Source organism: Cibotium barometz, chromosome 8 (assembly GCF_041138505.1).
Source record: "Cibotium barometz isolate CiBa-2024 chromosome 8, ASM4113850v1, whole genome shotgun sequence".
NCBI lineage: Eukaryota > Viridiplantae > Streptophyta > Polypodiopsida > Cyatheales > Cibotiaceae > Cibotium > Cibotium barometz.
This window is the reverse complement of record NC_141053.1, coordinates 26,742,730-26,766,546: the sequence shown is the minus strand read 5'-3', so window position 1 is coordinate 26,766,546 and position 23,817 is coordinate 26,742,730. Positions and strand designations below refer to the sequence as shown.

The window sequence follows — 23,817 nt, the reverse complement described above, 5'->3', positions numbered from 1 at the left end:
AAGTTTTCTATAGACACTACCTTCTATTAAAGAAAGATTTGCCAACCCACCTCTACATTAATCATAGGATATGCTCCTTTTTTACCCTATAGCAGAATTATTAATTGCCAATTGTTTAGATTGCATGGCTTACCAGATACCATTATGTTGGATAGATATCCACAAACTGATGGTCAGACTGAGAGAGTAAAGTAAATCTTGGAGGTTATGTTGAGAGCTTATGTCAGAGAATGACATAGCAATTGGGAAAAAGTATTTACCTTTATTCAAGTTTGCGTATAATTTGCACAAGAATTCCTCTATAAACTTTTCGCCATTTGGATTGAATTATGGGTATAATCCGTTGATGCTAGGTACAACTGGATTACCTCAAAAGGCACCCAGTGCAACTGAATTCTTGCCTCAGATGTAGCTAAATTTATCTAGAGCTCGATATTATATCCATCGGGCTACAGATCGAGCGGTTCAATATGCTAATCCCAAGAGGATAGCTCTTTCTTTTAAAGAAGGGGAGAAATTATTTCTACTTGTTCCTCGGAGAACAAAGATGCTTTGTGCAAGTAAATCTAAGTTGTCGCGCCTAGATATTGTGGACCGTGGTGGACGATTTTGAAATAAGTCAGAGATGTGGCTTATAAGTTAGACTTACCATGTGTCCACCCAGTATTTCATGTGAGTCGATTGAAGCATTATCTTCACAACAATAATAATTTAGTTAATAGTATGATTTCTTTATAGGAACCGAATTAAGAAGATCATGGACCAGAATAGATCCTGGAACAAAGAGAAAGAAGATTGGAACTTGGGAAATGGAGAATATGATTGCAAAATCGTATTCTTCGGGACTTTCTTGTAAAATGGAAAGGACGTCCCTTGAAAGATGGGAAACGAATTTTCACTTTCGTAATCATTATCCTTAGTTTGTCAATTTTCATCGAGGACAATGATTCCTAAAAGGAGGAAAGAATATTACGGGAGAAACACGTGGGACATGTACACACTACTATGTGAGATTTGCATGTCAGTAATGCATGGGACACGTGGACGTTGCGTGGAGATGGCTATAGGACAAAGACCTAATGATGTGTAGCATGGGAGTACCAAAGGGGACAGGGGGGGCACGTGAGTATGGTGTGTGGCCGGCGGTGAGGTACACACCAGATGCCCAGGATCACTAGTATATATAATGGTTGGGTGGTTAAACATGGTATGCTAAGGTAGGTTTGTTTTTGCTATTCTTGAGTTCATCTTCTTCTCTCTCACATTTTTTATATGAGGCTTGAAGTAGATACCTAGGTTGCCTTGCATGGAAGCCTTATAATCACATCGGTTACCTCTAGGCTTTTCAATTCTATAAGAACCCAACAACAGAGAATTATATAGTCATTTTCACAAATGCTCCAAGAAAAGATTTGTTGGAGTGTCAACTTGGTGTTAGACCAAAGAGGTAGTGCACCTATGGGTGCACATTGAGGGGGAGTGTTGGAAAAGTATTTTCTTTTAATGCTCTACCCTTGTGTTATTTCTATAGGGCTGATGAATATGCTCTATTTTGTACAACTCCCTTTATGAGGAGTAGCCAGTATGCTGAGCAGTCGAGCACTCAATAATTCCTAGTTTAGACAGCAGCCAAGGATGGCCATATGATTAGGAGATGACTTATGTAGACTTGGCACACTCTCCCAAGTAGGATGTATGCTTGTGTAGGGTAAGTGATCGCATTAGTGAGTGCTAGAGAACAAACCAAGGACACATCGTTCTTAAGCTTTTGCCCGATCTCTACAGCTGCATTTTCCAAGGGCACATGTCAGCTTCATAACCCTAACTCTTATGTTGTGTGTGTTCTTTTTTTTGGGCCATGGCTCTCCCTTCCCATGTGGTTCTCATCCCGGTCATCATCATGGCCATCATTGCCCTTGCCATTCTCTGTTTCATCTGCCCCTTTGTGCATTCCTACTGCAGCTACCTCCCTTGCTAATACACACACACACCCACACACACACCAAAAAAAAACATCGTGGCCCAGGTGCAAATTTCAGTTGATTCTCATTTTATGTATAATTTGTGTAATTTGGATTGATGTTGTTTTAGTAGTTTCGTTGTTATTATTTAAAAATTATGCATGATTTGTGCTATCTAAGTCCTCGCTTTGTTTTCCCATTTGAAGTGCATAATTTTTACAGTACTCCTCTCTGCGTTCTTGCATTTTTAAAAATTTTTATGTAGATTTCCTTTTAGGCCCAAAAATGTATCATACTATTTGGGGTCTTTACATGTAGGGTGGCTCCATCCATGTAGTGTTACCTTTGAAGGGCTCATAGCTATCATAAACCTTCCATCTCATGTAGTGTTACCTTGTTTTAATAACTAGCAAAACACATAACACACTACACCTGAGGTCATTCTATCATTGTTGCTTTGGTGGACCTTTTATTATACGCAGATTACCATAAGGACAATGTAACATGTACTCATGTATTGGTAGGTGTGTATTTTCATGGGTTGTGAACTCTATATAACAATTTGGGCTGTCCATACGTAGGTTACCATAGGGACAATGTAGCATGTACTCATGTATTTCCATGGGCTGTGAACTCTATATAACAATTTGGGATTTCTTCAAAATTAAAAGCATGATAGACAATGCACGTGAATATGTGGAGGGAGGCTAGATGAGTGTGGGGTATGTATAGGATGCATGGAAGGTGTGGGTGTGTGTGTGTGTGTGTGTGTGTGTGTGTGTGTGTGTGTGTGTGTGTGTGTGTGTGTGTGTGTGTGTGTGTGTGTGTGAGCGAGAGAGAGAGAGAGAGAGAGAGAGAGAGATCATAGTGTGATTAGAAAGGGCAATAAGTTGCAAGAGTGGATGTTAAGTAAGCGTGTACATTAATTAGCAATATGTTGAATACAATTAGTGCATAGTCACTAGGTTGATTTACATAGAGTCATAGTTTATTATGTGGGAAAATCCATCAATGCTTAATCAAAGTAATTAATTTGCACACGTTTATGTTCAATGTCTAGACCTGAAACATTAATAAAGATAGTTAATGACGTGCTATTGTTTCTCACATACCAAAACAATCAAGATGCACACTGCACTGCTCTTCATAGTATGTTTCTCACATACCAAAACAATCAAGATGCATACTGCACTGCTCTTCATAGTAGAAAGGAGTATGTCACAAATCTTGTTCGTGGCATACAAGAGCGTGGTGCACTCAAGATGACATAAACAAAGCATAAGAGAAGCTTTCCAAAGCAAGCACAAAGGGGAGGGAGAAACATCTAATCACTTCCATGCAAGAAACAACAGCTCGTGTATGACCTTGCCAATTTAGTGCAACGAGCTCAGCAAAATGTACTTTAGGATTTAGGTGTAATGGACTTCTCATAATGGAGTCTCATAGTTATGTCCTTCTCTTTTATCATGTACTTTTTATAAAGTTTAATTGAAGTATCGAGTTTATATCCCTATTGGATTTCTCATAATATTGTTGCTATTGGCAATATTTAGAGATACGTTATGTTTTTGTTGTTGTTGTTGGAGGCATTTGGAGTCATATTTGAATATCTTGTTGGTGATGTCATTATTGGCTATGCGAGAATATGTATTTAACCGAGAATGTGACGATGGTGTTTGTGTGCATGTGTTATCCTACTAGTGGATTGTGAGTGTACATTTGTAGGTTTAGGATTTATCTCCTTCTTGCATGTGTATAGACATCCATGGCAAACTTCGAGAAGGAAGGTATCTTGATAGCCATCACAAGGCTATTGCGCACTCTCAGTTTGAGCAGATCTGAGGTAGAGGAGGATATGACATAGTATTCTACCGTGAGTATTGATGAGTTGGAGGCTCCCGTCACTCGGCTAGCCTGCTCCTTAAAACCCATAGCCCCTGGTGAGGGCACATCTAGATTGGTAGGAGGAGGGTCTAGAGTAGGAGGGTCAGGAGGAGGAGGGTCAGGGTCAGGAGAGCAAGACATGGTGCCACGTAGGATCAATTTGTATAATTTCTATAGTTTATCTCTTTTGAGCTATAATTTGTTTGGAAATTACTATAATAATTAATTTGTCTCTGTTGAGCTATAATTTGTTTGACAATTTCTATAATAGTTATATTTGGTCAATTGTACAGGACACGGAGGAGTGGCACACAGCGGCCTAGTGCCATCACCCAGGACTTTTAGCAGAGGTGTCATCAATGCAACTATGAAGTATGATTTGTATGTTATACTCATTATTTGAACGTCGAATATCTATTTGTTTTAATTTCCTTATAGTAGTGATAAGCGAAATATCAAAGATCCGTCCAAGAAGCCAACCCTACCACCTGTAGTTACATGATCCTGTATAAGTTATCATAAAAGGAGAATTATTGGAGAAGTAGGATTATACCTTAGTTTTAAGGAATAGTCCTAGCAAAAATGTCAATGTAAAAGTGTGGATCGTCATTGTCCTTACTAGCTTCTTGTAGTTCCTCTTCTATTAGGTCCAACCCAGGTATTATAGGTAAAGTTCTTAACTTTACAGGCTTTGCTACCTGCTCAATGCCTCAGGGAGGTCTTCCTCCCCCTCATCCTCGTCTCCTCTCCTCACGTTCCTCATTCACATTAGATGGTGTTGACTCCTCCTTGGCCATATGGTTGCTATCCTAGAGCAAGGAGGCCAGTGTGCTATCAAAAATTCATCGACATTGAGGATTGACTTGCATAATTTGCCACCATGGACTACCATCTGGGTTCTTATAAAATAATGCTTATTCAGAGTCATTGGAAGAAGGTAAGGTTCTTTGCTTGCAACTTGGAGGAGTCAATAGACCAAAAACATGTGGGCTCTCTTTTCATGGTAGCATCTATATCTCTATATTTTGTGCACAGAACCAACAAACCTTCAAAATGACATGTAATTAACATTGTCTTGAGAATTAGCACCAAATACACCATGTGAGAGACTGATTTAATTTATATTTTATCTATACATGTTTCAAAACACAATAATTAACTTCATATATTATCTCTAGATCCCCCACATAACCTAGCTCATCATCGACAAGGTTAGTGTCATGGGCACTTCCACAAGACTGTTGTTGAAATGATGCAACAATATAGGAGTCTTGAGCAAGACACATATCATTTATTCTTTTGACTCAAAGATGTCCATAGGCCCACATGCTATTGTATGCTTGAACCTAAAATCATAAGCATAGAGAATGTTAACATCACAAAAGTGCACACATAGAATACTGGAAGTGTGGGCCATGTCATGTGTTACCTCCTTCTCACACTCGAGACTAAGCTCGAACTCCTCACGCATAACCTAAGCACCTTCTTCTTGTGCCTTTTTTACTCGCTCTTGTATCCAAGTCATGGGTCACCCATTGCCTCTTGGATGTTCTTCGTATATTTTGTTGCCATTCTTTGTCATTCGATCCATTTTTGCATACATTCTGCATTATAGATCACAAAAATACTTAAATTCTCTCGCTCGTCGTGTGAAAGACGTACTGGGAGCCCCTTTCCACATAACACCTCTTTTGATAATTTACTTAAGTCTTCTTCCATACAAACAAGGGAAGCCTCCTTATCAACAACCTGCAAGTACTCAAAAAGATAGTACATACACTCATGATGCAACCATCCCTCTACCTTCAGGCCTTGCCCTCTGATGCACAAAACCCTTCAAGACTCCCATGAATATTTCAACCCAAAATATCATGTGTTCATCTCATCCTTTGTCACTACCCATGATGCTAAAGCAATAAGTCGTCTTTCTGATTTTAGGGCTTACAATAGGCCATAAAGATGGTTTATAGTTTTATTCCTTTAAATCTTTCCTCATAGCCTTGTTATACGTGCTGACACTTCTAGTAATCATCACCTTCCTCGTCAAAAAGGAGTATTGATCCAGAGAAATTAGCTGACATTTCTACAAGAATAAGAGTGAGTGCTAATCTAGAGCGATCAGATGAGTCTCTTGGGTTATGTAAGTACTGAGACCCTTCATGTCAAGTTGACCTTGTCTCAAATGGTGATGATAAATTTATCAAAACAAAAGTGGTAGTTTATACAAACCGATATTGGATGTTGGCTTCCAACAAGCTCAAATTTTATGGAAGTCACAAACCTTAGGTGCTTGATATTCTAAATAGAGCCTTGAAGTTGTCAATTTGGTGTGTCCAAATTGTAAAGAGTGTTCAATGTGTAGTTGAGTAGATGTGGAAGTGTTTTCACGCTATGCTCAAGCATGACAGACAACCAATGAGGTGGATCCATGAAGAATTTGGGCAAGTTCTTGAAGGACTTTACTATTTTATTCACACTAGTAGAATTGAGTCTAGGGCTACTATTATGGCCTAGAAAGGCTCATATTTTGATGTTGAACATAGAGTTCAGAGATTGACATAGTTGTTGACTAGGTATCGTTTGATCAACAATGATTTGGTGTTGGAATGCCCCAAACTTTATGCCATAGTGCCAAAGGTTTATGATCAATCTAATGAGAATTTTTTGGTTAGTGGCTTGAGCATCTTGTGAGAGAAGGTTCCTTCCGATATTCCAACTCAAAAAGAGTATATCCATGAGTACAGAGTTACTCAACCAAATTGAGGGAAGGATTTGGCATTTTAGATAGATAGGGTAAAGTGAGCACAATTCAACATTACCAAGAAAACATCACAAAAAAAATCCAATTTGTACTAATTTGTGTTTGTGATACTTCTATATGAAGTCTATACACAAGACCTTGTATTCCTTGTTTGTCAGTTATAGTTGAATAGTATATTGCCACCTACATACATTAGACTTCGTAGAGGTACTAACTACAAATTGTATATACAAACTAGTTAAACAAGAAAGGAATTCTCAATTCTTACTTTGTCGTAAACCATTGTCCATGGTTGAAAATGGTTTACGGATTGTTGTCTATAGGTGATAAATTATGATTTATGACTGGTTTGTCTATTGTTTGACTTAGTAAAGGTGTCGAGTGATCCCACACTTGTAGAGGTATGTCTTCCACCAACTATGAGCTTGGAATCAAATATAAATAATCATTTTCATAATTTATATGATGATTGGACTAAATATATTAAACTAGTGATTTGATTATGAGGCTAGTCCTTGCGTCATTCATTTGATTAAGTAATGTTGATAGAATGTAGGATAGAACACACACACACACACACACACACAAAAAAAACAAGTATACACACTCTCTCATACGCACGCACACTCACACTCCCACCACAACCCACTAAATAGCTGTCACTTATTCATGAACCTCAAGACCTCACTATGTTTTCTTTAAAAGTTCTTTTTAAGTTTTTTATCCCTTGCCTCTAACCATTTTATCAAGATTAGTCTATGGCATTCAAGATCCTTCTCAAGTACTGCCTCTAAATGCTTTTGAAGTTAAATCTATTACATTTTTATTTTTTATTTTTTTTGGCTCGTTATAGTTCTATTAATAGTCCAAAAGCCTCTTAAGGTTCATGTTGAACATGGTCCTTGCTTCAATTATCTTTTTAAAGCTATTTTTACATGAGTTACTATACCTTAGGATTTATAGTCTTTAGTTGTTCATTTTGGGAATTCATAGCTTAATGACATGTTTCCTACTCATATAGTAAGAGGCATTAAAATATTTCCATTAATAGCATAGCTTTTGAGCGAGTTTTTAGCTCATTGTCAGTTTATGTTCGGTGAGCCATTGCTACATATCATTAATAGCATAACTTTTGAGCAAGTTTCTAGCTCATTGTAAGTTCATGTTCCTTGAGCCATTGCTACATATCGTTAACTAAAGAAATTGTTACTAAAATAAACATCCATCTCAACTTTAGGTTCACTAGCATAACTTTTAAGCAAAAGCTCTAAACTCATTGTAAATTTATGTTTCTTGAACCATCGCTACATACCATTAAAAACAAAGAAACTCTTGATAAAATAACCATCCATTTTAACTTTCTTTGGAAGCGTTATAAAACTCATTGTTTGTGAGAAAGCAAATCATATGTTTTATTCAACCAAAGAGCGACTCGTTAGACTTATCAAGTGATTTTTTTCAATTGATGATTTACCCTTATCAAGGATTAAGCATAGATATGGTCAAACAAAGAACACCATTTGACAGCTAAATCAAAGCACACATTTTCATATTCATACTCGATTACAAAAATAACATTTGATAAAGATAATTCCAAGAGTGGAACGTGCCTCAAAGTGCACAAGTTTGACCATGAAAGGCAAAGGAAAGTTAAGATGAATAAAACATCTAAGTGATTGTAGTAGAATGACTATTTAATAGTACAATACATTTTGTGGTGGATTATTTTTTTAGAGGTGAGATATTTAAGAATGTTAAGATAAGAATATTTCATATAATAATACATCCACATTACGCAAAAATCAGTGATAGTGTTCATTCACCATTTCATGGAGAACATTTTACGACCTCCTTTATTTACCAAGTAAATGCAAGTAAATGCAAGGAACGAAAAAGCAACATCCACAAGTACAATGCAACATAACACAGTAGATAACTATTCCCACAACTAAGAAAAGGATATTTGTCGCAAATGATGGTGCCACAAGATGTTTGATGTGACAAAGTACAAACAAACAAAGTAAAAAGGCCCCCATTCTTATAGTTGTGAGGCATTACTCTAATAAACAAAAGAAAAGTATGTCTAACCCCCTGAAAATGCACTTTTGGGCATGAATCACTTCCTTCGTTTCGAAGGAGGCTCAGATTCGTCGTCATTGCCATCATCTTCATCGTCTTCTTCGACATACTCTTCCTCATCTTCCTCTTCGTATGGCTCTCCATCTACCACCCTTTCACCTTCTTCCCCTTCTTCCTCTTCTTCTTCACTTGTGTAATCATTGCCATCTTGGGGCTCCTCCACATCCTCCCCTTCGACATCATGCACAACATCTTTTTGCTTGGGGATGGTATCGGGGCCACTCTTGGATGCACATTTCTTAGTAAGGAGTTCATCCTACAATAAAAGGAAGATAAAGATCACATAACGAGACATGTGAAGTCAAGCATATGTATAAAATATTTTCATTTCAACATAACAATAAAAAGTGTGCATGGACAAAGAGAAAAGGCACATAGAATGATGTGGGCAAGGACATCTGATAGAATTAGCACATCATCATGGATATGTTTGACAGGTAATGGCAAGCCTCGCCATGCTAAGAGCATAAAAACACACGAGCGCGACACATCACACAACGAGGAGCTCATGCTAAGAGCTAACAAAACACATAAAAATGCAAATGGGTGTGTAGCCTAATCTGTGTAGGCTCCCCGGCGGCTTTCGAGCCATTTGCGACAAGCCATTTGCGATCATAATTGTACCCCCTTGAGGCGGCACTCAACTTGCCACTCCAAAAGGATCTACTAAAGGGAGGGGGGGGTATGACAAAGGTGAAAGTGACACGTCATATGAATGAAAATGCAAATAAAAAGGTGTTGAGCAAGAAGTCACAGCATGACACGTCAGCAAAGGAAAGGTACACGACAGCATCAACAACCAAGTTTCACTGCTACACCTGTCACGTTACACGTCAGCATTAACTGCTCAAATCAAAACCCTACCTTTTCTGCAAGAGACTCGCAGCCGCTTTTGTCAAATTTTCCATTTGCATCCCTACAATCAAAATTTAGAAAATCTTGAAAACACGCCTCGGATAAGAACAAATTTAGGGGCATGACATTTTTTTATTTTAAAAAAAAAGTATGAAAATATCTACATTTTTATTTGTTTAATTATCATTATTAAAAAAACCATTAAAAATTAAAGGCGTTTTGGACTCAGATAATATGGCAAAATTAGATCTAAAATTATACAAAAAGAAAAGCAGATCTGGCACTCCATGACAGAATCATAACGACCTAAACAGTTTTTGCCTGGCAACTGCAAAGTTAACTAGCAAGTCGTTAACTTAAACCCTTTTTTAAGCCCCTGTAAAAGGGTCAAATGGCCTTCAAAAGCAGAGATTAAAGAGCCCACTATGAGTCCCATCTCAGAGACATCTAAACAGCAAACATTAAAGAGCCCACTGTTAGCTGCCAGACCTCTAGACAGACTCAGTTACCAGGACACAGAAAAGCTAAAAACCATAATCAGCGGAAATTAGTGAAAACCATTTCTCTAACAATGGGAAAATTCCATAAATGGGAGCAGAGTAGAGCAAGGAACCATGTTCCAAAGCGACCTTGCTTAGCGTTAATTAACAGCCTTTAAAGGGCAGTTATGAAACCAACCAAAGAAACAGAGAGAAACTCACCCAGCATTACACAGATCGACAGGCTTCGGCGGCTCTGCTTTACCCTTAAGCTCCCCAAGGGGCTCAACCTGAGTAAAGGGATTATTATTCAGCCCCTAAAAGATAATTAGTGCTAATTAAGCCCCTAATGGAGAAGCAGGAGAAAACAACAGTCAAATATCCTAGGAAAGCCTTGAAGATAAAGTTTCACCTCTGTTTTCTTCAAGCTGCCGTTGGCGCCATCATGAATTTCTGTTGTCATGTTGCCTTCTGCAAAAAACAACACAAAGAAGGCTAAATTATCTCTCAGAATTGATAAGGCTAACACTAATTACCACTTTAAGAGGATAAAAATGGCTAAAACCCCTCCTAATCATGCCTGAACTTACCTAAGTAGTGGCCTCTACTGCAATTAGTGCTCTAATGACACAAAACACGTGAAATTGTCCCCTTAATTACACTAATTTGTCTTGACCTAAGCAATTAACTACCTAAATTTCTAAGGTATTGGGTAAACCTAGGCTGTTAGCACCTAACCAGGTAAAATCACCAGGAAAGCACCTTGCGAGGGGCTGAGAACATACAGAAGCAATATGCTCAGCTTTTGGGAACAAAAAGCGTAGAGCAAAAGCAAAGGTGAGAAAGCAAAATCAACTGAAAAAGCAAGCGTGAGAAAGCAAAAGCAACTCAAAAAGCAAGGGTGAGAAAGCAGAAGAGGGAGGGAGGGAGGGGAAGGGAGGGAGGGGTGCAGGCTTTGAGAAAGTTTACCACTACGGAAGAAACGGTGTCAAGAAGAAAATTGGGCAGAGAAAAGAAGGCAGCAAAGGCAAGAAACAACAGGGTGGGGTGGGGGTGGGGTGGGGGTGAGGAAGAAGAAGAAGAGAGTGATGATTATGACGGAGCTGTTTGGTGTTGGAAAGTGAGCTGTTAAAATAGAGAGAGAAAGAGAAAGAGAGAGAGAGAGAGAGAGAGAGAGATGCCACAAATGTTGAAAGATCTAACGGCAGATAACACTCATGATCATGATCATGACCTTCCCACCAGCTCCTCCTATGCTTGGGTATGCATACACTCTATACACAACTCTTTTACCTCTATGTAGAATCCCCCTCCTACAATGCTAGGGCAAGTTTTTCTCTCTAAGCGCGCGCGCACACACACATGTGCATTTATATGTCTCCATATGTGCCCGCCTCTTCCTCGAGTGTGGATCTATGTGTGTGTGTGCATATGCGCACGTGTGCTTGGTTTGTCTGCATGTATGTGTGGGTGTGTGGTATGCTACATGATCGGGTGCATGTAATTTGGTAGCCCAAATGTTGCCCACCCATTGAGCACCCTATGCCTGAAGGACAAAAGCATGATATGCAAATCCACCTTCTCATGTCCACATGTATGTCAGTGCACATAAATTTGTTGAGCATCCTATAACATGCAAAAACATGAGCATGTGACAATGCAACTCAAGCCTAGAATTCGATGGCTTATCCTTCGGAAGAAGGAAGGGTAGAAAAAATATTGCCATTCAAAAGAAAGGCCTAGAATTCTAAGGTTGGGGTACCCTTTCAAAGGGAGTTTATCCTTGGTAGAAAAAAAATGCCCTTCAAAAGAAAGGTGCAAAAAAAGGTAGTATGTCATTCCAATCTTTTTACAAAGAATTGAAGGTTTGATATGAGGCCTCCAAACAAGTGTGGGGCTACCCTTCAAATTCTAGGGTTGGTGCTCCTACATTTTGCTCTATAAATGTAACTCTACACCAATCAAGTGAAAATGCTAGCTAATACAAGCCACTTGGTTCTTTCTTAGTTACACGTTAGAGGGTGTTAGATGGTGCAAATGATTGCTTAATGTATGGACATAAACAAGAAGTCCATGTATGTTATGCTCCAAAGAAAAGCAAAATGAGTGACACTTTATATTGTGCATGTGCCATGCTCATAATTCACTCACCACACTATACATTGAATTTTACATTAGAAGTATGAAAAATCTCTCTCTCTCTCTCTCTCTCTCTCTCTCTCTCTCTCTCTCTCTCTTAACACACACATTGTGCACACTCATATATACATACATGTGTTTGTGTGTGTGCACATGCATGAGAGAGAGAGAGAGAGTGCTAAAAAGGGTTGTGCTTTCATAATTTTTAGAATGACAATATAGTTAGGTGTTCACACACCTTATAAGTAAAGGCATTCACATGCACATGAATGGTGAGGTTTAAATTGAGAGGACACATCTCTCTCTCTCTCTCTCTCTCTCTCTCTCTCTCTCTCTCTCTCTCTCTCTCTCTCTCTCTCTCTCTCTCCGTTCTGTGTGTGTGTGTGTGCGTGCACGTACACGTGCACATATATGTATGTGTGTGTGTGTGCGCACACGCACGTGCATGTGCACGCATGCACGTATATACATGTGGTTGTGTATCATACATGTGTGTGTGTGTGTGCATGCATGCACGCGCGCACGCGCGAGAGAGAGAGAGAGAGAGAGAGAGAGAGAGAGAGAGAGAGAGAGAGAGAGAGAGGGGGGGGGGGCAGGGAGGGAGGGAGGGAGGGAGGGAGGGAGGTAGCATGTTGCCAAAAAGTACTTTTATTGTTTATAGTTTGGAAATTGATAGAGATACTTATTTATCCAATAACTAAAGGCATCAATATGCACAAGCATAATGCAAGAGAAAGTGTGTGGGAAGGGGAAGAGAGAGAGAGAGAGAGAGAGAGAGAGAGAGAGAGAGAGAGAGAGAGAGAGAGAGAGAGAGAATACTCTAAGAAATGTACTATTTTCATCAAGTTGGAAAGGGATATATGCGTGTTCATGCACCTTAATGACTCAAGGTAGGAGCATGCATACTCATGGTGGCAAGGTAGTCATTTTTGTGTGCACACACTTTCACAAATGCATGTTGATGGCGAAAAGGAGAGGCCATTCAATATTTGTTGTAAACACACAAAGCGTCAAGGGGCAACAAATTGCCCTTGCAAAAGGAGAGACCATTCAAATATTTGCTTTAAACACACAAAGCTTCAAGGGGAACAAATTCCCCTTGCAAAAGTGTAGAAGTGTTGTATAAGATATTCTATATACGATAGAACTAGATATGTTCATGCGCAAGCATACACACACAGTGTGCCTGTTAATGTTTTACTAATTAATGGCTATATTATTTAAATTGATTTACTTTCTTCAAGGGGCAACAAATCCCCCTTGCAAAGTGTATAGTGTTGTATAAGATGTTATATATACGATAGAACTAAAAATGTGCATGCACAAGCATACACACAGTATGCCCGCAAATTGATGTGCTTCCTTCAAGGGGAACAAATTCCCCTTGCAAAGTTTATAAGTGTTGTATAAGATGTTTTATATATGCGATATGACTAAATATGTTCATGCGCAAGCATACACACAATGTGCCCAGAGTAAATGTTTTACTAATTCCTCACTTTTTTGTAGAACTACGATATGTTCATAATTACATTACATCAAGTAAAGACTTTGAAGCCAACAACCCACAACAAAATTCAAAAGCCTTCCATTTCACTGTTGGAGTAATTTGCAAATATGGTCCCATGTTTCATCCTCCCCCCAGACAAAGGAAAATTTCCCCCATGAGATGTGATACCCTTAGGGGATTGCTTCTCCAAGACCTCCCCTCTTGACCAAATTTTCACCAGTGGCCTAGTTCCCAAGGGGTTATCAATAAAGTATAGATTGGCTACTTCTCTTTTAGGTACCACCTCCTTGTTTTTGGCCCAAACTTAGGCTACTTTGCTTTCACCTCAAACCAGGCAAACTATTCAATGTTAAGTGCCTTTGTGCTATAGAACTAATGGCTTCACTTTACATAGAGTTAACATAGGATGTGTAGAGTAGTTGATAGGTGGAGATGATAAATGTATACATAAAACTATTATAACCCCATGCTCATGAGAATCATGATGTGTAAAGGCACATTGACTAAGGCCTCTAAGGTCATTTTAACCATTCCTCCTCCATTTCTTAATTCACTAGACTACTTTTACCCTTGCCTATTATGTGCTACATCATCTATGTCACTATTTACTCTTACTTGGTGTGCACATAACGCCCTTCCCCCCCCAAACAAAAACACACATGCATGCATATACATATGCACACGTGTACATACACGCACACATACATGCGTACACACATGCATGCACACATCCATGTTTAGCGTGCACGCGAGAGAGAGAGAGAGAGAGAGAGAGAGAGAGAGAGAGAGAGAGAGAGAGAGAGAGAGAGAGAGAGAGCATGATGATGAGAACATGATTATAGCATGATGATATAAGAGATAATTTTTCTTGATAAGCCATGCAAAGACTTTTAATTGGGTTAGACAACACATGGATCCTTATAGTGATGAAGGATAATAATAGACTCGCAACCTTCCATTAACCATTTTCATCAAGGTTCTATGAATAGATTATAGATCTAGAGATTATATTTTAACTTAGTAAAATGTATGAAGTTTCAAAATCTAAGTGGAATATGCAATTGACCTAGAGTTTCTCAATTTAAAGATATAGATTAAATTGATAGTGGCAATATGACCTACCTAGGCTTGCCTACTACTTTTCCATTTTCAAATAATTAAAAGGTTTAATATCAAAGAAAACTAGAGCATTAAGTGCCTACGAATGAGCTAAGCTTCAATTACTTGCCACCATTCTTTGTATCCCAACCTAGTCAAATATAATAATTGGATTAAACTAATTTTATACTATTTATACCTAGAAAGGATGGGTTATTTAGCTCCAATATGATTAAAAACAATCTCTTACTAAAAATATATATTATTTCCCTATCTAGAGTTTATTTTCAACATCTCACTTGTTCAAATACCTAAAAATGGGCTCTTTTCAAACATGTTTTCCATGTTCTCCTTGAAATATCTAGGAGCTCATATCATCAATTTCGTTTCTTTTAAATCTATTGTTATTAGAACGATTACCTTACTTCATTTCACATCATGGTACGTGGTGCTAAGTTCTAACTTCACTTCACCTTATAGTACATGGCATGCTAAGTTCTAACTTCACTTTACCTTGTAGGACATGGAATGCTAAGTTCTAAATTGAAAGCTTTTGAGAAATCCCTTTAACAAATACATGTACTAGCTCTGTTTACACTTTGATACCATGGACCTACTCTCTTGTAATTTACTTCCTTTTATGACATCTCAGCTTCAAGGATGTGATTACTTTGAAAGTGCAATGTCATGAAAGATAGCCATTAACTAAAACCTTTAGATATTTGTTATAGAGCATGCAATGCAAAGTGCACACACACATACACACACTTACCTCAAGGGAATACTACATGAAAACCATATATATATCAAGTACATTTTTAAATGCAAAACTAACCCTTTTTGGACCAAACTAGTGTGACTTTTTGCTTTTTTATTACATTTCATCTATTTTTATAGATTCTTTTACGAGTCCATGATTGAAAACCAAAACCCCTTGTATTAAACTTGTGTGCTTGACATACTCCTAAGTGAACCCTACCCACCCACCTAAGAAAACACAATAGCGGAAGCAAGATCTTCACAATACAAAGCACTAAATTGTTGGAGAGTAAATAATATTACTACTTGCAAACTTTGATTACAAAAAATGATGGATGTCCACCACCCATGTGCTTTGGGTAAGAAGCTTTAATGGCGATCTACACAGACTTTGGACCATGTCTTGCTTATAAGAGTGCTTGAACACAATGAACTTGATGCTTAACAAAGGCTGCCAAACTAGCCCAGGGTCGGCATGGACATAGGTCAACAACATCAACCAATCCACAACTTGGTCCAAAATGACCAACCAACTATATCTTCCGACTTCGATCACATTAGACTATAACATAGAATACCATATTAGAGAATTTGGAAAAATCCCAATTCCCATTTTGCAAGATTGTAAAAAAGGGACCATGGTGAATCTTTTTAGGCTTTTGTCAAAACCCCCTCATGTGACATATAATGTTGGAAAGAGCTTAAAGAGTAGGTTCTTAATGCACATTCTCTAACAACTTTGGAGTTTGTATGCTTAAGACGCACCAAAAAGTAGATTCAAAAGAGAATTCCCAAAGTCTTGGGATTTTTCCAAATTCTCCAATATGGTAATATAGTTCTAAAGGGACCTTGTGCACCTCCCACGGCCATCTACTGGACCCTCAAATGGGCCCCCCAACTCGAGACCTCATTGTGTCCTTTGTTTGATCCAGCATCACTACTGCAGTCACATAGCCCACACAAAGCATGCATCCTACTTCGTAGAGTTCTAAGTCTACGCAAGCCATCCCCTAACCATTCGGACACATTTGGCCACCATTTAATGTGTATAAACCGAGAAGTGCCGAGAACAGATACTCACCACAATTTTTACTCTCCTCATATAAGGGACCTTACAAAATAGAGCACATCCATCACCCACAGTAACAACATGAGAGTGGAGTATTGACCAACTTATTTTCCAACACTTCTCTACAATTTCCACCTGTAGGTGTATTACCTACGGGTCCAACACTAAGTCAATGAGAGTGGAGTATTGAGCAAATGCTTTTCCAATACTCCTCTACAATTTCCACCCATAGGTCTCGGGGGTTTCACCTAAAAATATGGAAGTATATCATGTGAGTTCAAAAATAAACAAGTTTTTTAATTCAAAATTTTAAGGTAAATTTATAGAAATACATTTACAAAAGGGGTTTTTAAATTCAATTTTGAAAAAAAAAACCCGTAAGTCTATAAAGATAAAGGGATTCATAAAAAATTCACAGGTAAGGGGTTTTTTTAATACTCCTTCAATGCACGTAATACATAGGGTTTCTTATTAGTAGTGCACCCCCCGAGCCGTAGGTGTTTTACCTCTTCGGTCCAACACTAAGTCAATGAATATGGCACTCCAACAAATCTCTACCAAGAGCCTTTATGAAAATATATACACAATTCTCTGTTGTTGGGTAATAGAAAAGCTCCACCTCTCCATCCATGATAAGCTCATGCACATAATGATATTGCACCTCAATGTGCTTTGATTGTCACCACACAGCAACATAGTGGCTCCCTTTTGAGCAACATCTATGTCTCTTAAAATCATTCTCAACTAGACTAATCCTTAATGAAATAAAGCATGTTACCTTCAGCCACTATAGAAACTGCCCATTGTGCCAATGTAGGCTACTTCTTACTGATCTAGGATACAACCCAATAAGAAAAGAAACAAATTTTCTTCTATCACACTCTCTCACCCAATCTAAGTCACAAAATTGACTCAATGCAGCATGTGATGGGCTTTTAAAAAGACCAATACTTACAAAGAAAGCATCTATCCACTGGTACCATGCCAAAGGGGTAGCCCGTACTATGCCTTTCGGAGTCTGCAATCTTTGTTTTTTTTAACCGGGTATCTCAAACCTTGATGGTTTCTCCAGTAGATAAACGTCCTTCTGAAGATGGCCATTCAGAAATACTAATTACACATCCATTTGCAATCCCATCCACCTACTTAATGAGAAACCAAGGCTAATACTATATGAATAGTGGTCAATCTAGTTATGGGGGTGAATGTCTCCTTAAACCCTTTGACCTATTCAAAGCCCTTTGACACAAGCCTTTCCTTGTATTTATCCATTGATGTACTACGCACATAGCCTTCCAAACCCACTTAGTGTGCCAATAACAATCCATTTTCTTAGATGATCCACAAGCTTTACCTTATACTTATCCAATGTACTATCAAACTTATACTTGGCCTTCCAAACCCACGGTGCCAATAACCTTCCGTTTTCCAAGATGATCCACAAAATTCCAAGTGTGGTTTCTCATAATTGAGTCATACTAATTAGGCATACTCTGATTACATGGTCCCCCTCCAATTTATATCTACTAATGCTTCTTCCAAGCTGGTTGGCATCTGTACTTTCATTATCTTAGCCATCAAGGCTATATTGACAATGTGAGCAGAGGCCCTCTTCTGCTCCTCTGTTATCTTAGATCTGTGAATAGCTCTACTGCTGGCTCTTCTATCGATGGAGATTTCCCATCCAAAAGCTACTTCATCCATTTAGAATATGGCCCCTTTTGTGGTGTTATAGGCTTCTCAACTTGATCATGATGAATCTAACTCTTATAGATTTAGCACTGTCACTAGTGTGGCTATGTCTGTCTGCTGAGCTAATTTTTCATTGAAGAATATTGCGGACAAATCCTTCTCCTCCATCTGATGGAGGCTATTCCTTGAACACCACATCATGACTGACAATTATCTTCTTTTCCTTCAAGTCTTATAGTTGATAACCCTTTGGCTCCATAATTATATCCCAAGAAGATACACTTCTTGGTCTTAAAATCCCACATGGTTCTGGATGAGTCTAGAACATGCACAAAATAGATAAATTGACTATCCCTGAAATATGTAACTAAAGGTTTCTTGTAAGAATAAGCCTCTTGAGGTATTATTCCTTTCATTACCTTTGTGTAACTCCTATTAAATATACGCACTGTAATGTTAAAAGAAATTTGCATTCCTTTCCCTTTGAGCATACTTCGTGCCGCCATCTCCACAATTGTGTGATTCTTGCACTGTGTGACACCTTTTCTTGGCTGTGAATTATGACTTTCAAATCTCTCTTGATCCCCTCTGTTGATCATGTGCTCCTTACAATATGCATGGAATTCACTTGATGTGAATTCTCCTTATGTTTAAAACTTCTTCAGCCTCTTTCCTATCCCTTTCTCTACCAAGCTATATATTTTGAATTTTTCAAAAGAATCACCTTTATCCCAAAGAAAATACACCCACATCTTCCTACTAAAGTCATTGATTAGTACAAAAAGTAGGAAGAACTACCCAATGTAGTGGTTAGCATTTTACCACAAACACATGCATGAACAAGCTCTAGAGGATCCTTTTCACGATTCTTTCTTTCTTGTGGAAATGAATGCTGATGCTTCTTGCCCATCGTATAAGCTTCACGTACATTTGATATCTCTTAAAATTATGGTGTATGTGTTATAATCCAAGTCCTTTTCATCTCTTTTAGGACACAACGCTCAAGTGCCCAAAATCTTTCATGCCATAGCTTGCTTTTCCTAACATCAACTCGAGCTGTAAAAGCTAACTGCTCATACAAGTTGTTGCACCAAATTTATCTCTATAAGACTTTGTGAATTCACAATAGCCTGATCTTCATAATACAAAGCATTGAATTACAAAAAGTAGTGAAGAGTAAACAATATTACTACTTGTAAAGTTTGATTACAAAATGATGGTTGTTTAGCCACCTTTGTGCTGTGGTTGTAAACGACCATCAAAATAATGGTGATCTAAACAAACTCTGGATAGAGGGTGTTTTGCTTAACAAGAGTACTTGAACATAATGAACTCAATGATTCACAATGGAGGCTACTAAACTAGTCTATATATAGTGCCCAAGGTTGACATGGAGGAATTTATCTAAAGTGACCCCAACCATGACCCCATACGGGCTTTACGTAGCTTCCATAGCCTTCTAAGACCATCTGGGCCCTCAAACAGACCCTACAACTTGAGAATAATGTATTCTCGGTCTAACACTCGCTACAGCAACAGAGCGAGCACGAGTCACATAGGCCACACAAGCATGCATCCTACTTGGCAAAGTGCAAAGTCTACATAAGCCATCTCCTAATCATCAGGCCACATTTGGCCACCATCCAAGTGTCTAAATTGGGATCGGTCTTGGTGCCTAGGTGCTTACCACCACAACTACTAATCATATTGGGGGACTTACAAAATAGAGCATATCTATCACACCCATAATAACAACATGAGGGTGGAGCATTGAGAAAATGCTTTTCCAGCACCACCCCCCATAAACAACATACACACACACACACACGTGTACGCAAGCGTGCTCTCTCTCTCTCTCTCTCTCTCTCTCTCTCTCTCTCTCTCTCTCTCTCTCAAAAACACACACACACACACACACACACACACTTCTGCACACCTTGGTTATGAAAGGATTCATATGATGTAAAGATTGTTTACAAAAAATATTTTTATGGTAGTCATAAGAAGATGAAGATTAGTGATATTAACCTCATACAAAAATATAGAGCATGCAATTAAACCACGCATTTTCCTTATTACACGTTGAGTCTAAAAAAAAATAAGATTCAAGGTAGTAGCAATATGAAGAGACCAACTTTTTTGGATCTACCATTTATAAGACATGGGTGAGGGGTGTGGTTTTATTGGTGGGAAATCAACATCAAATTGTTAAATTTTTCTTAATCTTGACTATTTGAAATTTCTCGGTTATTATGCTGGAGTATATTTAAAGTAAGGTAAATGTATGAGTCTAGTTTACATTTTAACCATTTAGAATTTTTAATATTGCACTAGAGTCCATTTGAAGTCTGATAAATGTAGAAACATGTGTTTATTTAGATGTTTACATTTCAAGTTTTTAATTCTTTTCATATTTAGCAAAAGAGGGAAAGTTTCTTTTTTCCAACTCATAAATCAAGTTAGTATGCAAGCATGTTTACCTTATATATGAAGGTGCATGGTGGACCTCATTGGGATGCTTTCATTTGTGCCTATATAATTTGGGTGGCAAAATGAGGGTTTTAGTGGTAACATATAGCTTTTGGATATACTTTTTTTTTTGAGAAAAAGATCCATTAATTAGTTAAAGAAAAAATAGCCACAAAGGGCTAAGTACAACCACGAAGGGCTAAATACAAACTCACCTCATATAAGGGTGAGAAAACAAGTGATCATAAGGGGGAGAGATGCTTCTCCTTCGGTTGGTCGCTCTATGAGGAGAAGGCTATCTCATAAAGGGGGAGGGGGGGGAAAAACCACACAGGTGGTCTGTAATGCCAAATGGGGTCACTGCCTCTATCTGTGACAAGGAAAGGGCCAGGCCCTCCACAGTCTCAAGAAGGCTTCTTGCCACTTCTGCACATGCGGTCAGAACCTCCCTGTCGCTTCCCCCACTAATTGCAGAGGGTGTGAATGATGTCGAGCCATATGCTCTTGATGGTCTCATCCAACGGAGTGTGGGTACCCTCGATGGCCTTGCTACATCTAGCATGCCAGATGTGCCAGGCTGCTATGCTACTACAAATCTCCCATTGCTGGTATAAGTCTGGTCACCAGACACTTGCAGGTGGGGCTATGACTGGTACTACTACAATACGATGGTGGGAGACCTGAAGAAGGGCAAGCCCTCCTCCATCCTCCTCCTAAGTCATGACCACTCTAACCTCAGTGGCCCAAGCGGCAGTTCCCCAACAAGTGATGATCCGGGCCGATGCCCTATCCATGGCGAAGATGCGAAGTATCCGCTATCAAGCCTGCTAAGCCTTCGGGCAATCCCAAAGGCAATGTCGCTGAGACTCTTGAGGGTGGCCGCAATCCCAAAGGCAATGTCGCTGTCAAACCAGCTAAGCCTTCGGGCAATCCCAAAGGCAATGTCGCTGAGACTCCTGAGGGTGGCCGCAAGCTGCTGACCGACCTCTAACTGCCAGCTAATTACCCACCGCCAGACTCCTCTATGCCATCAACCAAAGGAAGAGGGTGATCTTTCTCGGCCAAAAGCTGTCCCAAAGCCTCTTCTAGAAATCTAAAAGAAAGTGCTGTAATAGGCCCTGAGACTGCCAGTGTGCTGCTGCTATTGGTGTGCCATCTATCTCCGGCATCTGGATCCTATGATTGAGACGCGTTGTATATGCAAAGGAAGAGGCATCCAGAGTCTCCACCCTATCTATGGGATCATGCCAAGTCCACTCTCTAGGGTCCCACTGCAACCACGTGAGAGGTTGGCACTCCCAAATCCACAACAGCCAAAAACTCTCCCTAGCCACCTTAGCTGGTGCTGGATCTATGTGCTATGCACGTGCTCGAAAACCAATCACCCTCACCCTCTATAAGGTGCAGCCTCTGAAATCCTCCAAGGGGTGCTCTGATCTCTCTAATCTACTATGTAATCCAATAGAAAAAGAGAGCAGACCAATGTCCTCATTTACTCCATGGACCGCCATGAGGATATCGTGTCTGGTGAAGATGCCTAGCCACACTGTGGGGGGTCAGGTCTAGAATAGGAGTCAGCCACTCTGGAGGAATAGATGAATCAATAATGATGCTGAGCTTGTCTCTACCCCAGATCCTTATCAGGCCTCTCTCCTGCTCCTCCTGAGGTAACTACCTCTGTGCAACCCAATCTCCAAGAGACCTCGCTGGTCCCATGCTCAAGGCACCCAAAATATGTGCAGTCAGGCCCCTAGCATGTGGCCACTAGGTAAACGGATCAAAGGGTTCCAGATCAAAGCCTGCCGAAGCTACTCCTCTGAGGCCATTGGAACAATTTGTTTGAGGGCTGGCCTAAGATGATCCTAAGCACAAGTAGACTGGCTGCAAATCTGTCCTCAAAGGCGGGACTAAAACCACGGGCTCGCAGCTCTATGAAGATCCATCTAGTACTTCGTGGCTACGGGCCTCCAAGACTCAAAGTGCGGGCCGAGCCAAGAGGAAATCCTTCCAAGGCTCACCACCACGTAGGTGTAAGATTCCTCCCTCCGTGGCTACGGGCCTCCAAGACTCAAAGTGCGGGCCGAGCCAAGAGGAAATCCTTCCAAGGCTCACCACCACGTAGGTGTAAGATTCCTCCCTCCACCAGCTTTTGAGGTGTGCAAGTGTAAGAACCTCCCCTTCTGATCTTATAATTATTCCCCTCTCTGAAATATGAGAAAGATCTTGTTCTACCCTATTTTGGCTTGGAGAGAGAAAATGTCTAGAGGGAGGTAATTCAAAATTGAGATATTTTTTGATATAAAAATCCTCCTAGTGTCTAAAATGGTTTCCCCTGAAACAGAAATTCAAAAAGAACTTTCCAATGTGTAATTGGAATTAATTAAAAATAGGTATAAAGGACCTTAGCCTAAGGGTCCAAATTTAATGAGATATTTTCATCTATCCTCTCTCCTGTTTCAACTAGATCCAAAAAGTAAGCTAAACTGACCCAAAAAAAATTGACTAAACTGATATGAAAAATTCTAGAATCATTTTGCTTGGTTAGAGGCTCACTTTTTCCTATAAATAAAAGCCTCCCCCTTTGTAAAAGGTTAATGGTGTTTATGCACTGTTACTCTACTCCTACCCAGAGCCATTTACATTGAATTTTCTTGATAATTCAATTGTTTTTGGCTTAATCCTCTCCAAAGTAATTGGTGGCCACTCTTGATTCAAACAAGAGTAGAACCCTCAATCCCTCAAGCCAAAGGAAAGCTTACAACTCCATCTAAGCTAAAATTTTCTTACTTTTTAAATTCAAATCTATGGTTTTCTTGATTTTCTTGTTTTATAGTTGATTAAAGCAAATTCTAATGCTATGCCTTGATGAAAAGACCTCCCCCTTCTCTTCTTTACAATTTAGCCTTTCTTTATCCTAGAATGTTTAACAAAAAGATTAATTAAACTTTTCTTATTATTTACTCTCTTGAAAATTAAAAATTGTGTAGATTAGAGTCCTTTAC

At 39.2% G+C, this 23,817-nt stretch overlaps 1 protein-coding gene across 3 annotated transcripts; it reads right to left on the bottom strand.

Annotated features, from left to right (window-relative positions):
- Positions 1 to 8,520: 8,520 nt before the first annotated feature.
- Positions 8,521 to 11,185, bottom strand: LOC147636103 (uncharacterized). Of its 3 annotated transcripts, none has more exons than XM_086801529.1 (5): positions 11,049 to 11,185; positions 10,492 to 10,550; positions 10,302 to 10,369; positions 9,610 to 9,661; positions 8,521 to 9,001 (listed from the first exon to the last, which is right to left on the bottom strand). In XM_086801529.1, exons 2-5 carry the CDS (start codon positions 10,540 to 10,542, stop codon positions 8,723 to 8,725), a joined length of 450 nt encoding a protein of 149 aa, XP_086657655.1. In that variant the 5' UTR covers positions 10,543 to 10,550; positions 11,049 to 11,185; the 3' UTR covers positions 8,521 to 8,722. The 3 variants fall into 3 exon arrangements, with proteins under 3 accessions (XP_086657655.1, XP_086657657.1, XP_086657656.1); XM_086801531.1 differs by having other exon boundaries at positions 10,842 to 11,130; XM_086801530.1 differs by having other exon boundaries at positions 10,670 to 11,128.
- Positions 11,186 to 23,817: the final 12,632 nt, after the last annotated feature.